Here is an 18,170-nt window from a genome sequence, read left to right as displayed (position 1 = left end):
GTTTCAGACAGACAAAGGGAATACATGTACAGAATACAAACACTTTATTCCTTCAATATCACAGCTTCCTCCTTCAGGTAGAAGCTCCTCTCCAAATCTCTACACTGCTTATAGAAATGTCCTCTCAAAACACTGTGTAGAAAATGTTGTGTGTGTGTGTGTGTGTGTGTCTGTCTGTGTCTGTGTGTGTGTGGCTGTGTGTGTGTGTGTGTGTGTGTGTGTGTGTGTGTGTGTGTGTGTGTGTGTGTGTGTGTGTGTGTGTGTGTGTGTGTGTGTGTGTGTGTGTGTGTGTGTGTGTGTGTGTGTGTGTGTGTGTGTGTGTGGCTGTGTGTGTGTGTGTGTGTGTGGCTGTGTGTGTGTGGCTGTGTGTGTGTGTGCGTCCTGCTTCATCCTGTGAAAACACTACAGACAGAAACACAATGACTGGTGTTCAGAATCTCGGTCTTAGGATGGAAAGGAACATCTTCTCAGATTGATGTCTTGTGTCACGACAGAGAGTCCGATAGGTTCATATGACAGGTAGACTAAAGCCACCATGGTATTGGATATGAAGACAGCGGGCTTATAGCTCTACAATACTCAGGGAAGTCACAATGGCAGGTTGAGAGCAGAAATGGAAATATCTTACCTACATCTCACAGGGACAATGTATTTATTTCATATGTCTCACCTTCTCACTCTCTTGTATGTGAGGAAAGGATCAGGTAGAACGATTACAGGGAAAGACACAGGTCATCTGCAGGAACGGACCTTTCCTACATATCTGACTTCCTGTTCCTCTTCCTGTTTCTCTTCCTTCCTTCCTTCCCTTTTCCCATCTGTAAATCTTCAGCTCCCTCCATCTATTCTTCGTCCAGGACTATAATGTTAGTGATCGCTGATCCTGACCATCACCTGCTTAATGTTCTGCATCATCCTATTAGACACACGCTCACACACACACACACCACTGAAACACACACACACACACCACTGAAACACACGCTCACACACACACTCACACACGCTCACACACGCTCACACACACACACACACACACACACACACACACACACACACACACACACACACACACACACACACACACACACACACACACACACACCACACACACACACAACCTCATCAAGAACATCTCCATCACCTTAAACAACGTAGCACAGACACCATATGACATCCATCAACAGCATGTTATCTTGTTGTCCGTCCTCCATTACAAGGAGGGAGTGAGAGAGTGAGTCATCAACAGCGTGTTATCTTGTTGTTCGTCCTCCATTCCAAGGAGGGAGTGAGAGAGTGAGTCATCAACAGCGTGTTATCTTGTTGTCCGTCCTCCATTCCAAGGAGGGAGTGAGAGAGTGAGTCATCAACAGCGTGTTATCTTGTTGTTCGTCCTCCATTACAAGGAGGGAGTGAGAGAGTGAGTCATCAACAGCATTGACATCATATTCTCTCTTGTTATAATGACTCTTTCATCCACTGACACTTACAATTACCACCAGCATTACGCTCCGGGTTCAGAACGGCTGTTAACGTCAACTGTAATGACGCTGTTAAAATGTGCTGGTGGGTCGGGGTGAGACATGGGAGACAAAAGGTTCTGCAGTGGGTGGTTTAAGTACATGCTCCTCCCCCCCGTTGTGTTCTGGGCTTTTATTGGTTCAAATAGAAAGGCAGACGTTCTGTGTTGTTTCTTCTCCTTCAGAGTCATAACCCTGATCCAGTGGAATGAGTTACTTTTTGTCCGTCACATACTGTACATACTATTCTGGAGTAATACTGACATACGGGAGTACGGCATGGTTGGAACATTTCTAAAGCTGTGACAACAACACTCTTAATAACTTCCTGGCTACAGAAAAATGTGACATATCTCATTTCAAAGCAAGTGTAGCCCATCTGAAAATGTGTATTAATTGTGAGTCACACCTTCTCTTCTCTTAAATGTAATTGGAATTTTTGTCATCTTCTCCCCTCCATATTCTGTCTATTTCCCTGGATAAATAAGGCAACAGAAATCTGTTTTCTCAAAGCAAGTTTAGCCTTAATCTGGAAGCCTGGTCCGGAGGTCCTGAGGCAATGAGGTTTAGCTCTCAGGGATGCAAACACAAGTGGACAGTTTTCACAGGCTGTCCTGCTGAATCAGGGTCGAGAGCTTCAAGTTCCTCAGTGTCCAAATCCCTAAGGACTTAAAATAGTGTGACAGCACCTCTTCCCCCTCAGGAGTGTGATAAGGTTTGGCATGGGCTCTCAGATCCTCAAAAGGTTCTACAGCTGTTCCACTGAGAGCATCTTGACTGGCTGCATCACTGCTTGGTATGGTAATAGCACCGCCTTCAATCGCATGGTGCTACAGAGGGTGGTGCGGACAGCCCAGTACATCACTGGGGCCGAGCTCCCTGTCATCCAGGACCTCTATACCAGAGGGTGGTGAGGACAGCCCAGTACGTCACTGGGGCAGAGCTCCCTGTCATCCAGGACCTCTATACCAGAGGGTAATGCGGACAGCCCAGTACGTCACTGGGGCAGAGCTGCCTGCCATCCAGGACCTCTATACCAGAGGGTGGTGAGGACAGCCCAGTACGTCACTGGGGCCGAGCTGCCTGCCATCCAGGACCTCTATACCAGAGGGTGGTGAGGACAGCCCAGTACATCACTGGGGCCGAGCTCCCTGTCATCCAGGACCTCTATACCAGAGGGTGGTGAGGACAGCCCAGTACATCACTGGGGCAGAGCTGCCTGCCATCCAGGACCTCTATACCAGAGGGTGGTGAGGACAGCCCAGTACATCACTGGGGCCGAGCTCCCTGTCATCCAGGACCTCTATACCAGAGGGTGGTGAGGACAGCCCAGTACGTCACTGGGGCCGAGCTCCCTGTCATCCAGGACCTCTATACCAGAGGGTGGTGAGGACAGCCCAGTACATCACTGGGGCAGAGCTGCCTGCCGACCAGGACCTCTATACCAGAGGGTGGTGAGGACAGCCCAGTACGTCACTGGGGCAGAGCTGCCTGCCGTCCAGGACCTCTATACCAGAGGTTGGTGAGGACAGCCCAGTACGTCACTGGGGCCGAGCTGCCTGTCATCCAGGACCTCTATACCAGAGGGTGGTGAGGACAGCCCAGTACATCACTGGGGCCGAGCTGCTTGCCATCCAGGACCCCCTGCCATCCAGTCTCTAAGCACACTCACAGGGCCCTACACACACACACACACACACACACACACACACACACACACACACACATTATGCACATACACAACCACTCACATACAAGCTGCTGCTACTCTATTTATCTAATATCCTGTTGCCTAGTCACCTTACCCCTATAAATATCTACCTCTATCACTCCAGTATCCCTGTCATCTTACCCCTATACATATCTACCTCCATCACTATACATATCAACCTCCATCACTCCAGTATCCCTGTCACCTTACCCCTATACATATCTACCTCCATCACTATACATATCTACCTCCATCACTCCAGTATCCCTGTCACCTTATCCCTATACATATCTACCTCCATCACTCCAGTATCCCTGTCACCTTATCCCTATACATATCTACCTCCATCACTCCAGTATCCCTGTCACCTTATCCCTATACATATCTACCTCCATCACTCCAGTATCCCTGTCACCTTATCCCTATACATATCTACCTCCATCACTCCAGTATCCCTGTCACCTTACCCCTATACATATCTACCTCCATCACTCCAGTATCCCTGTCACCTTACCCCTATACATATCTACCTCCATCACTCCAGTATCCCTGTCACCTTACCCCTATACATATCTACCTCCATCACTCCAGTATCCCTGTCACCTTACCCCTAGACATATCTACCTCCATCACTCCAGTATCCCTGTCATCTTACCCCTATACATATCTACCTCCATCACTCCAGTATCCCTGTCACCTTATCCCTATACATATCTACCTCCATCACTCCCCCTATACATATATACCTCCATCACTCCAGTATCCCTGTCACCTTACCCCTATACATATCTACCTCCATCACTCCAGTATCCCTGTCACCTTACCCCTATACATATCTACCTCCATCACTATACATATCTACCTCCATCACTCCAGTATCCCTGTCACCTTACCCCTAGACATATCTACCTCCATCACTCCAGTATCCCTGTCACCTTACCCCTATACATATCTACCTCCATCACTCCAGTATCCCTGTCACCTTACCCCTATACATATCTACCTCCATCACTCCAGTATCCCTGTCACCTTACCCCTATACATATCTACCTCCATCACTCCAGTATCCCTGTAACCTTACCCCTATACATATCTACCTCCATCACTATACATATCTATCTCCATCACTCCAGTATCCCTGTCACCTTACCCCTATACATATCTACCTCCATCACTCCAGTATCCCTGTCACCTTACCCCTGTACATATCTACCTCCATCACTCCAGTATCCCTGTCACCTTACCCGTATACATATCTACCTCCATCACTATACATATCTACCTCCATCACTATACATATCTACCTCCATCACTCCAGTATCCCTGTCACCTTACCCCTATACATATCTACCTCCATCACTCCCCCTATACATATATACCTCCATCACTCCACTATCCCTGTCACCTTACCCCTATACATATCTACCTCCATCACTCCAGTATCCCTGTCACCTTACCCCTATACATATCTACCTCCATCACTCCCCCTATACATATATACCTCCATCACTCCACTATCCCTGTCACCTTACCCCTATACATATCTACCTCCATCACTCCAGTATCCCTGTCACCTTACCCCTATACATATCTACCTCCATCACTCCAGTATCCCTGTCACCTTACCCCTATACATATCTACCTCCATTACTCCAGTATCCCTGTCACCTTACCCCTATACATATCTACCTCCATTACTCCAGTATCCCTGTCACCTTACCCCTATACATATCTACCTCCATCACTCCAGTATCCCTGTCACCTTACCCCTATACATATCTACCTCCATCGCTCCAGTATCCCTGTCACCTTACCCCTATACATATCTACTTCCATCACTCCAGTATCCCTGTCACCTTACCCCTATACATATCTACCTCCATCACTCCAGTATCCCTGTCACCTTACCCCTATACATATCTACCTCCATCACTCCAGTATCCCTGTCACCTTACCCCTATACATATCTACCTCCATCACTCCAGTATCCCTGCAAATTGTTAATATGGTACTGGAACTTACCCTGTATATAGTCACCTTGCTTAAATACTATATCATGTTCTTCTTGTGTGTTTTTGTTCTACATTGTTATTGATCACTACATTGTTATTGTTATTTTTATTGATCACTACATTGTTATTGTTATTTTTATTGATCACTACATTGTTATTGATCACTACATTGTTATTGATCACTACATTGTTATTGATCACTACATTGTTATTGTTATTTTTATTGATCACTACATTGTTATTGATCACTACATTGTTATTGTTATTTTTATTGATCACTACATTGTTATTGATCACCACATTGTTATTGATCACTACATTGTTATTGATCACTACATTGTTATTGTTATTTTTATTGATCACTACATTGTTATTGATCACTACATTGTTATTGATTACTACATTGTTATTGATTACTACATTGTTATTGATCACTACATTGTTATTGATCACTACATTGTTATTGATCACTACATAGTTATTGATCACTACATTGTTATTGATCACTACATTGTTATTGATCACTACATTGTTATTGATCACTACATTGTTATTGATCACTACATTGTTATTGATCACTACATAGTTATTGATCACTACATTGTTATTGATCACTACATTGTTATTGATCACTACATTGTTATTGATCACTACATAGTTATTGATCACTACATTGTTATTGTTATTTTTATTGATCACTACATTGTTATTGATCACCACATTGTTATTGATCACTACATTGTTATTGATCACTACATTGTTATTGATCACTACATTGTTATTGATCACTACATTGTTATTGATCACTACATTGTTATTGATCACTACATTGTTATTGATCACTACATTGTTATTGATCACTACATTGTTATTGATCACTACACAGTTATTGATCACTACATTGTTATTGTTGTTTTTATTGATCACTACATTGTTATTGATCACTATATTGTTATTGATCACTACATTGTTATTGATCACTACATTGTTATTGTTATTGTTATTGATTACATTACATGTCTAAATACTGAGCTGTAGCCTACAGGTCTACTTACATTTAACATTTACATTTAAGTCATTTAGCAGACGCTCTTATCCAGAGCGACTTACAAATTGGTGCATTCACCTTATGATATCCAGTGGAACAACCACTTTACAATAGTGCATCTAACTCTTTTAAGGGGGGGGGGGAGGTTAGAAGAATTACTTTTTCCTATCCTAGGTATTCCTTAAAGAGGTGGGGTTTCAGGTGTCTCCGGAAGGTGGTGATTGACTCCGCTGACCTGGCGTCGTGAGGGAGTTTGTTCCACCATTGGGGTGCCAGAGCAGCGAACAGTTTTGACTGGGCTGAGCGGGAACTGTACTTCCTCAGAGGTAGGGAGGCGAGCAGGCCAGAGGTGGATGAACGCAGTGCCCTTGTTTGGGTGTAGGGCCTGATCAGAGCCTGAAGGTACGGAGGTGCCGTTCCCCTCACAGCTCCGTAGGCAAGCACCATGGTCTTGTAGCGGATGCGAGCTTCAACTGGAAGCCAGTGGAGAGAGCGGAGGAGCGGGGTGACGTGAGAGAACTTGGGAAAGTTGAACACCAGACGGGCTGTGGCGTTCTGGATGAGTTGTAGGGGTTTAATGGCACAGGCAGGGAGCCCAGCCAACAGCGAGTTGCAGTAATCCAGACGGGAGATGACAAGTGCCTGGATTAGGACCTGCGCCGCTTCCTGCGTGAGGCAGGGTCGTACTCTGCGAATGTTGTAGAGCATGAACCTACAGGAACGGGTCACCGCCTTGATGTTAGTTGAGAACGACAGGGTGTTGTCCAGGATCACGCCAAGGTTCTTAGCACTCTGGGAGGAGGACACAATGGAGTTGTCAACCGTGATGGCGAGATCATGGAACGGGCAGTCCTTCCCCGGGAGGAAGAGCAGCTCCGTCTTGCCGAGGTTCAGCTTTAGGTGGTGATCCGTCATCCACACTGATATGTCTGCCAGACATGCAGAGATGCGATTCACCACCTGGTTATCAGAGGGGGGAAAGGAGAAGAGTAATTGTGTGTCGTCTGCATAGCAATGATAGGAGAGACCATGTGAGGATATGACAGAGCCAAGTGACTTGGTGTATAGCGAGAATAGGAGAGGGCCTAGAACAGAGCCCTGGGGGACACCAGTGGTGAGAGCACGTGGTGCGGAGACAGATTCTCGCCACGCCACCTGGTAGGAGCGACCTGTCAGGTAGGACGCAATCCAAGCGTGGGCCGCGCCGGAGATGCCCAGCTCGGAGAGGGTGGAGAGGAGGATCTGATGGTTCACAGTATCAAAGGCAGCCGATAGGTCTAGAAGGATGAGAGCAGAGGAAAGAGAGTTAGCTTTAGCAGTGCGGAGCGCCTCCGTGACACAGAGAAGAGCAGTCTCAGTTGAATGACTAGTCTTGAAACCTGACTGATTTGGATCAAGAAGGTCATTCTGAGAGAGATAGCAGGAGAGCTGTCCAAGGACGGCACGTTCAAGAGTTTTGGAGAGAAAAGAAAGAAGGGATACTGGTCTGTAGTTGTTGACATCGGAGGGATCGAGTGTAGGTTTTTTCAGAAGGGGTGCAACTCTCGCTCTCTTGAAGACGGAAGCGACGTAGCCAGCGGTCAAGGATGAGTTGATGAGCGAGGTGAGGTAAGGGAGAAGGTCTCCGGAAATGGTCTGGAGAAGAGAGGAGGGGATAGGGTCAAGCGGGCAGGTTGTTGGGCGGCCGGCCGTCACAAGACGCGAGATTTCATCTGGAGAGAGAGGGGAGAAAGAGGTCAAAGCACAGGGTAGGGCAGTGTGAGCAGAACCAGCGGTGTCGTTTGACTTAGCAAACGAGGATCGGATGTCGTCGACCTTCTTTTCAAAATGGTTGACGAAGTCATCAGCAGAGAGGGAGGAGGGGGGAGGAGGGGGAGGAGGATTCAGGAGGGAGGAGAAGGTGGCAAAGAGCTTCCTAGGGTTAGAGGCAGATGCTTGGAATTTAGAGTGGTAGAAATTGGCTTTAGCAGCAGAGACAGAAGAGGAGAATGTAGAGAGGAGGGAGTGAAAGGATGCCAGGTCCGCAGGGAGGCGAGTTTTCCTCCATTTCCGCTCGGCTGCCCGGAGCCCTGTTCTGTGAGCTCGCAATGAGTCGTCGAGCCACGGAGCAGGAGGGGAGGACCGAGCCGGCCTGGAGGATAGGGGACATAGAGAGTCAAAGGATGCAGAAAGGGAGGTGAGGAGGGTTGAGTAGGCAGAATCAGGAGATAGGTTGGAGAAGGTTTGAGCAGAGGGAAGAGATGATAGGATGGAAGAGGAGAGAGTAGCGGGGGAGAGAGAGCGAAGGTTGGGACGGCGCGATACCATCCGAGTAGGGGCAGTGTGGGAAGTGTTGGATGAGAGCGAGAGGGAAAAGGATACAAGGTAGTGGTCGGAGACTTGGAGGGGAGTTGCAATGAGATTAGTGGAAGAACAGCATCTAGTAAAGATGAGGTCAAGCGTATTGCCTGCCTTGTGAGTAGGGGGGGAAGGTGAGAGGGTGAGGTCAAAAGAGGAGAGGAGTGGAAAGAAGGAGGCAGAGAGGAATGAGTCAAAGGTAGACGTGGGGAGGTTAAAGTCACCCAGAACTGTGAGAGGTGAGCCATCCTCAGGAAAGGAACTTATCAGGGCGTCAAGCTCATTGATGAACTCTCCAAGGGAACCTGGAGGGCGATAAATGATAAGGATGTTAAGCTTGAAAGGGCTGGTAACTGTGACAGCATGGAATTCAAAGGAGGCGATAGACAGATGGGTCAGGGGAGAAAGAGAGAATGTCCACTTGGGAGAGATGAGGATCCCAGTGCCACCACCCCGCTGACCAGAAGCTCTCGGGGTGTGCAAGAACACGTGGGCAGACGAGGAGAGAGCAGTAGGAGTAGCAGTGTTATCAGTGGTAATCCATGTTTCCGTCAGTGCCAAGAAGTCGAGGGACTGGAGGGAAGCATAGGCTGAGATGAACTCTGCCTTGTTGGCCGCAGATCGGCAGTTCCAGAGGCTGCCTGAGACCTGGAACTCCACGTGGGTCGTGCGCGCTGGTACCACCAGGTTAGAGTAGCAGCGGCCACGCGGTGTGAAGCGTTTGTATGGTCTGTGCAGAGAGGAGAGAACAGGGATAGACAGACACATAGTTGACAGGCTACAGAAGAGGCTACGCTAATGCAAAGGAGATTGGAATGACAAGTGGACTACACGTCTTGAATGTTCAGAAAGTTAAGCTTACGTTGCAAAAAATCTTATTGACTAAAATGATATAGTACTGCTGGCTGGTGAAATAGGCTAGCCAGCAGTGGCTGCGTTGTTGACTTTGTTTGAAAGTGTAGCTGGCTAGGTAACCTCTAACTGGCTAGGTAACCTCGACAATTACTCTAGACTACACAATTATCTTGGATACAAAGACGGCTATGTAGCCAGCTAAGATCAAACAAATCAAACTGTTGTACTGTAATGAAATGAAAATGTAATACTACCTGTGGAGCAAAGCGGAATGCAACTACTCGCTCCAACCCGGAAGTGCGTATCGTAGAGGGAGAGGCAATAGAAGTGTTGTTTCTTGTATTATTGTCTTTTGTGTCTTTAGAGGACTGCTTCACCTTAATGTCCCCTTTCCCCCCTTTCCCTTTTCTTCTGTCCTTATTTTGTCCCACTTTGTCCCTTCTTTGTCCCTTCTTCTCTTCTGCCAACTAGACACTCCTTGTTAGCTAGCTAGCTTCTTCCAGGAATGTCCCTAGCAACTGCCTAGCAACAGGTAAACAACTTAGCCAGCTAAGAAAACGGTATAATTTTATGAAAAAATTGTTACTTTTTCAAAAGCCTTTCTTCTTTGTTTGCTGCTTGTTTGGTCTCCTATTCAGTTTGCAGTTTTCTTTTGATTTTTTTTCGATGTACTTTACTCTAAAAAAACATTTAAATTTCTATATTTGTAGGAGCTCATCTTTTCAGCTGCTGCTGCTTAATTTGGAACTCCGGAACATTACTACATTGTTATTGATCACTACATTGTTATTGATCACTACATTGTTATTGATCACTACATTGTTATTGATCACTACATTGTTATTGATTACTATATTGTTATTGATCACTACATTGTTATTGATCACTACATTGTTATTGATCACTACATTGTTATTGATCACTACATTGTTATTGATCACTACATTGTTATTGATCACTACATTGTTATTGATCACTACATTGTTATTGATCACTACATTGTTATTGATCACTACATTGTTATTGATCACTACATTGTTATTGATCACTACATTGTTATTGATTACTACATTGTTATTGATTACTACATTGTTATTGATCACTACATTGTTATTGATCACTACATTGTTATTGATCACTACATTGTTATTGATCACTACATTGTTATTGATCACTACATTGTTATTGATCACTACATTGTTATTGATCACTACATTGTTATTGATCACTACATTGTTATTGATCACTACATTGTTATTGATTACTACATTGTTGGGGTTAGAGCTGCAAGAAAGGCCTTTCACTGTACTTGTGCATGTGACATTAAACCTTGAAACTTAACACTGTCAGCTACCTCAGAGGTCCCAGGTTCCCTGGCTGGTTCCTTCAACGCAACCCAGTCTGACAGCTCAACGGAAGAGGGCAAGAAACACGCACACATCCTGTCCCCTAGACACACTCACATCCTGTCCCCTAGACAGGTCTCAAACAGACTGTGGGTATTGTTGTCTACTTCTACCCTGTCACAGTCGGTAATGGCCAGGTGACATGTTCCTAGACGTCAGTATGAATCCCGTACCGGCGTCAGACAGCCAGCAACCTCAGTAGACTAGCCGATGTTTCAGCACTAAAACGCTGTTGTTTGAAGTGTACCATATCATCCTAAATATTTTTGGGGAGTCTATCCCTAATGCTCTATCAGTATTGTATGAAATCTACCATACCATCAACATCCATGTCTATCTACTAACTGTTTCAGTTATTAACTAGGTCCGGCACCATTGAGAGCAGGCGGGGGCAGAGTTACGATTCATGGTTCATTGAAAAAACAAAATGGCTGACGTCACCATTTGTAAGGCACTGTGGGAGGGGTTCTGCTAGAGCGCTCCCTGAATCAGTGAGCTGTACAGAACCATATTACCTCTCCAGTTATCTCCATGGACTGGATCCTGCTACTGACAACACAGAGGCGTACAGGGACAGGAGAGATAGAGGCTACGAGCCAGGTTAGATGTTTTGCAGAGACTACAGTTTGGTGAGCATGTAAGAAAAAAGAAAAAAAGACAAGTAAAATCAATCGAAGGAAATGAATGAGTAGATGCACTGTTTTAGCTGTTACATTTTTTGTCTCTTCTGTTTTGAAAACAATATTATGTCAACTTTCAGTGGAATCCCTTGGTTATTCTATCCCTGTTAAGTGGACAATACACAAACACTGATTTCATCATCCAGCTACTTCCTACATATTACCCATCTTGGCAATGGGCCACAGATGCAAAGCCTCATGGGTATTGTGGTTTATTAATGTCCTGCAGGCAATCAATTCATAGTCATTTCATTAGTCCACGCTCTGACCAAGGGTGAAATCAAACCACAGGGGAGTTGTCTGTCTACAACTGGGTTACTTAGTGGACTAATGTGTATCAATTGAACTCCTCTAGGAGAACATTAAACACCACTAGCCTGCTACTGCTAACACAACGTAGCAGGCGTGGGAAAGACGCCTGAGCGGAGTCCTCACTTCCGTTTTTTAGGGGAAATGGAAGTTAGGTTGAAAATACTGTATCCCTGAAATCCAGAAACATCTGCTTACTTCTACTGCAGACATTGGTTCAGTTTGTTTTGTCAACTTCAGCTCCTTCTCCTGACATACATAGGCTACTGTCCAAATCTTGCCAGACCCATTTTTCCCATACTAGAATACAGTAGATTACAGTAACATAAGCCATTCAGACATCATAGCTCTATGCTTATTGGTTGAGACCGTGGCAGTGAGGGCCTACCTGTTGTAGAGGAGGATATCAGGAACCCAGATCTGATTGGAGGGGAAACGAAGGTTCTGAACACCTGGGTAGTTCTCTGGGTTCCAGGAGAGGTAAGTATCTGTCCAGTGCTAGAAGAGAGAGGAGAGGTAAGTATCTGTCCAGTGCTAGAAGAGAGAGGAGAGGTAAGTATCTGTCCAGTGCTAGAAGAGAGAGGAGAAAAGAGGAGGAGAGGTAAGTGTCTGTCCAGTGCTAGAAGAGAGAGGAGAAAAGAGGAGGAGAGGTAAGTATCTGTCCAGTGCTAGAAGAGAGAGGAGAGAAGAGGAGGAGAGGTAAGTATCTGTCCAGTGCTAGAAGAGAGAGGAGAGAAGAGGAGGAGAGGTAAGTATCTGTCCAGTGCTAGAAGAGAGAGGAGAGAAGAGGAGGAGAGGTAAGTATCTGTCCAGTGCTAGAAGAGAGAGGAGAAAAGAGGAGGAGAGGTAAGTATCTGTCCAGTGCTAGAAGAGAGAGGAGAGAAGAGGAGGAGAGGTAAGTATCTGTCCAGTGCTAGAAGAGAGAGGAGAGAAGAGGAGGAGAGGTAAGTATCTGTCCAGTGCTAGAAGAGAGAGGAGAGAAGAGGAGGAGAGGTAAGTATCTGTCCAGTGCTAGAAGAGAGAGGAGAGGAGAGGAGGAGAGGTAAGTATCTGTCCAGTGCTAGAAGAGAGAGGAGAGGTAAGTATCTGTCCAGTGCTAGAGGAGAGAAGAGGAGGAGAGGTAAGTATCTGTCCAGTGCTAGAAGAGAGAGGAGAGAAGAGGAGGAGAGGTAAGTATCTGTCCAGTGCTAGAAGAGAGAGGAGAAAAGAGGAGGAGAGGTAAGTGTCTGTCCAGTGCTAGAAGAGAGAGGAGAGGAGAGGTAAGTGTCTGTCCAGTGCTAGAAGAGAGAGGAGAGAAGAGGAGGAGAGGTAAGTATCTGTCCAGTGCTAGAAGAGAGAGGAGAGAAGAGGAGGAGAGGTAAGTATCTGTCCAGTGCTAGAAGAGAGAGGAGAGGTAAGTATCTGTCCAGTGCTAGAAGAGAGAGGAGAGAAGAGGAGGAGAGGTAAGTATCTGTCCAGTGCTAGAAGAGAGAGGAGAGAAGAGGAGGAGAGGTAAGTATCTGTCCAGTGCTAGAAGAGAGAGGAGAGAAGAGGAGGAGAGGTAAGTATCTGTCCAGTGCTAGAAGAGAGAGGAGAGAAGAGGAGGAGAGGTAAGTATCTGTCCAGTGCTAGAAGAGAGAGGAGAGAAGAGGAGGAGAGGTAAGTATCTGTCCAGTGCTAGAAGAGAGAGGAGAGAAGAGGAGGAGAGGTAAGTATCTGTCCAGTGCTAGAAGAGAGAGGAGAGGTAAGTATCTGTCCAGTGCTAGAAGAGGGAGGAGAGGAGAGGAGGAGAGGTAAGTATCTGTCCAGTGCTAGAAGAGAGAGGAGAGAAGAGGAGGAGAGGTAAGTGTCTGTCCAGTGCTAGAAGAGAGAGGAGAGGTAAGTATCTGTCCAGTGCTAGAAGAGAGAGGAGAGGTAAGTATCTGTCCAGTGCTAGAAGAGAGAGGAGAGGTAAGTATCTGTCCAGTGCTAGAAGAGAGAGGAGAGAAGAGGAGGAGAGGTAAGTATCTGTCCAGTGCTACAAGAGAGAGGAGAGAAGAGGAGGAGAGGTAAGTATCTGTCCAGTGCTAGAAGAGAGAGGAGAGGAGAGGAGGAGAGGTAAGTATCTGTCCAGTGCTAGAAGAGAGAGGAGAGAAGAGGAGGAGAGGTAAGTATCTGTCCAGTGCTAGAAGAGAGAGGAGAGGTAAGTATCTGTCCAGTGCTAGAAGAGAGAGGAGAGAAGAGGAGGAGAGGTAAGTATCTGTCCAGTGCTAGAAGAGAGAGGAGAGGTAAGTATCTGTCCAGTGCTAGAAGAGAGAGGAGAGAAGAGGAGGAGAGGTAAGTATCTGTCCAGTGCTAGAAGAGAGAGGAGAGAAGAGGAGGAGAGGTAAGTATCTGTCCAGTGCTAGAAGAGAGAGGAGAGAAGAGAGAGGAGAGGTAAGTATCTGTCCAGTGCTAGAAGAGAGAGGAGAGAAGAGAGAGGAGAGGTAAGTATCTGTCCAGTGCTAGAAGAGAGAGGAGAGGTAAGTATCTGTCCAGTGCTAGAAGAGAGAGGAGAGAAGAGGAGGAGAGGTAAGTATCTGTCCAGTGCTACAAGAGAGAGGAGAGAAGAGGAGGAGAGGTAAGTATCTGTCCAGTGCTACAAGAGAGAGGAGAGAAGAGGAGGAGAGGTAAGTATCTGTCCAGTGCTAGAAGAGAGAGGAGAGAAGAGGAGGAGAGGTAAGTATCTGTCCAGTGCTAGAAGAGAGAGGAGAGAAGAGGAGGAGAGGTAAGTATCTGTCCAGTGCTACAAGAGAGAGGAGAAAAGAGGAGGAGAGGTAAGTATCTGTCCAGTGCTAGAAGAGAGAGGAGAGAAGAGGAGGAGAGGTAAGTATCTGTCCAGTGCTACAAGAGAGAGGAGAAAAGAGGAGGAGAGGTAAGTATCTGTCCAGTGCTAGAAGAGAGAGGAGAGAAGAGGAGGAGAGGTAAGTATCTGTCCAGTGCTAGAAGAGAGAGGAGAGAAGAGGAGGAGAGGTAAGTATCTGTCCAGTGCTAGAAGAGAGAGGAGAGGTAAGTATCTGTCCAGTGCTAGAAGAGAGAGGAGAGAAGAGGAGGAGAGGTAAGTATCTGTCCAGTGCTAGAAGAGAGAGGAGAGAAGAGGAGGAGAGGTAAGTATCTGTCCAGTGCTACAAGAGAGAGGAGAGGAGAGGAGGAGAGGTAAGTATCTGTCCAGTGCTAGAAGAGAGAGGAGAGAAGAGGAGGAGAGGTAAGTATCTGTCCAGTGCTAGAAGAGAGAGGAGAGAACAGGAGGAGAGGTAAGTATCTGTCCAGTGCTAGAAGAGAGAGGAGAGGTAAGTATCTGTCCAGTGCTAGAAGAGAGAGGAGAGAAGAGGAGGAGGCAGAAAGAAAGAATGAATGGAGGAGAGAAGGAGATCAGAGTTTTTACATTGACAATTCAAAAATACACTGATCCATTCACAGGCCTTCTGTACTATATGTAGAACACATTTGGCTCCTTGACAGTTCTGTAATTAGCTTCAAAATACTTTCAATCAAACACGAATAATCAAATAGAACAGCCATCCTTGCTCCCCACAAGTGGTCACTATGTCTGTGCCCTTGGCCAGCAGTGGCAGGAGGTTGGGCTGACGTCTCATGTTTTGGGCTGTGACTCAACCTTGTAATCCATCTATTAGGCCATGAGAGCCCCGCCAACTCCACCGTATAGAAGCACATAAAAGTACTTCACCTCCTTTACTTACATGACTGAACTGAATGATGTGTAATGCGCTGTGAGAGTGTCGGGGTGTCCTCAGATGTTTTAGCCATAGGTGTGTTCCCTAACGCACAGAGGGAGTCCATCTACTGATGTGGCTACTGATACTCATTGTTTATCAAACATTGTACACACACACACACACACACACACACACACACACACACACACACACACACACACACACACACACACACACACACACACACACACACACACACACACACACACACACACACACACACACGTTAACATTGGTGTGTGCTTGCCTGTGTGCACGCACTATTATTTTGTGTGTGTGTGTTTATACGAGTATGTGTACACTTCATGGCATGCCAACAGCATGTCACCTCCGCTAGACTTCCCTGACAAACAGTGTTATTTATGTAGCTAATCTCTCCAATGGTAGTCTTCTCTGAACAAATATGGCTTTTATAGTCCTAGAGAGGCCTGTCCTTGAATATCTCTGTCTTTTATGTTCAAGCTTTGTAGTGGTGGTGAAATAAATCAAAGAGAACACAAGGCTACATCAGGACGTCTCTAAACACATTTTATATCAAGAGGACATGAGGCTACATCAGGACATCTCTAAACACAGTTTATATCAAGAGGACACTAGGCTACATCAGGACGTCTCTAAACACAGTTTATATCAAGAGAACACAAGGCTACATCAGGAATCTCTAAACACAGTTTATATCAAGAGGACATGAGGCTACATCAGGACGTCTCTAAACACAGTTTATATCAAGAGGACACTAGGCTACATCAGGACGTCTCTAAACACAGTTTATATCAAGAGAACACAAGGCTACATCAGGAATCTCTAAACACAGTTTATATCAAGAGAACACTAGGCCACATCAGGACGTCTCTAAACACATTTTATATCAAGAGAACATGAGGCTACATCAGGACGTCTCTAAACACAGTTTATATCAAGAAAACATGAGGCTACATCAGGACGTCTCTAAACACAGTTTATATCAAGAGGACATGAGGCTACATCAGGACGTCTCTAAACACAGTTTATATCAAGAGGACGTGAGGCTACATCAGGACGTCTCTAAACACAGTTTATATCAAGAGGACACTAGGCTACATCAGGACGTCTCTAAACACAGTTTATATCAAGAGAACACAAGGCTACATCAGGAATCTCTAAACACAGTTTATATCAAGAGGACATGAGGCTACATCAGGACGTCTCTAAACACAGTTTATATCAAGAGGACACTAGGCTACATCAGGACGTCTCTAAACACAGTTTATATCAAGAGAACACAAGGCTACATCAGGAATCTCTAAACACAGTTTATATCAAGAGAACACAAGGCTACTTCAGGAATCTCTAAACACAGTTTATATCAAGAGGACATGAGGCTACATCAGGACGTCTCTAAACACAGTTTATATCAAGAGGACACTAGGCTACATCAGGACGTCTCTAAACACAGTTTATATCAAGAGAACACAAGGCTACATCAGGAATCTCTAAACACAGTTTATATCAAGAGGACATGAGGCTACATCAGGACGTCTCTAAACACAGTTTATATCAAGAGGACACTAGGCTACATCAGGACGTCTCTAAACACAGTTTATATCAAGAGAACACAAGGCTACATCAGGAATCTCTAAACACAGTTTATATCAAGAGAACACAAGGCTACATCAGGAATCTCTAAACACAGTTTATATCAAGAGGACATGAGGCTACATCAGGACGTCTCTAAATACAGTTTATATCAAGAGGACACTAGGCTACATCAGGACGTCTCTAAACACAGTTTATATCAAGAGAACACAAGGCTACATCAGGAATCTCTAAACACAGTTTATATCAAGAGGACATGAGGCTACATCAGGACGTCTCTAAACACAGTTTATATCAAGAGGACACTAGGCTACATCAGGACGTCTCTAAACACATTTTATATCAAGAGAACACTAGGCCACATCAGGACGTCTCTAAACACATTTTATATCAAGAGAACATGAGGCTACATCAGGACGTCTCTAAACACAGTTTATATCAAGAAAACATGAGGCTACATCAGGACGTCTCTAAACACAGTTTATATCAAGAGGACATGAGGCTACATCAGGACGTCTCTAAACACAGTTTATATCAAGAGGACGTGAGGCTACATCAGGACGTCTCTAAACACAGTTTATATCAAGAGGACACTAGGCTACATCAGGACGTCTCTAAACACAGTTTATATCAAGAGAACACAAGGCTACATCAGGAATCTCTAAACACAGTTTATATCAAGAGGACATGAGGCTACATCAGGACGTCTCTAAACACAGTTTATATCAAGAGGACACTAGGCTACATCAGGACGTCTCTAAACACAGTTTATATCAAGAGAACACAAGGCTACATCAGGAATCTCTAAACACAGTTTATATCAAGAGGACATGAGGCTACATCAGGACGTCTCTAAACACAGTTTATATCAAGAGGACACTAGGCTACATCAGGACGTCTCTAAACACAGTTTATATCAAGAGAACACAAGGCTACATCAGGAATCTCTAAACACAGTTTATATCAAGAGGACATGAGGCTAC

General features: G+C 45.4%; 1 protein-coding gene across 2 annotated transcripts in view; it reads right to left on the bottom strand.

Annotated features, from left to right (window-relative positions):
- LOC129845645 (CHRNA7-FAM7A fusion protein-like) overlaps positions 1-18,170 on the bottom strand; it is a 49,612-nt gene that overhangs the window by 14,016 nt on the left and 17,426 nt on the right. For both annotated transcript variants that reach the window (XM_055913505.1, XM_055913504.1), the window contains exon 3: positions 12,267-12,376. In XM_055913505.1, the coding sequence (XP_055769480.1) occupies positions 12,267-12,376 (110 nt within the window). The remainder of the gene's footprint in view (positions 1-12,266; positions 12,377-18,170) is intronic.

Source organism: Salvelinus fontinalis, unplaced genomic scaffold, assembly GCF_029448725.1.
Source record: "Salvelinus fontinalis isolate EN_2023a unplaced genomic scaffold, ASM2944872v1 scaffold_0330, whole genome shotgun sequence".
NCBI lineage: Eukaryota > Metazoa > Chordata > Actinopteri > Salmoniformes > Salmonidae > Salvelinus > Salvelinus fontinalis.
Note: the sequence above shows the minus strand (reverse complement) of the source record. Positions and strands in the feature narration are given on the sequence as shown.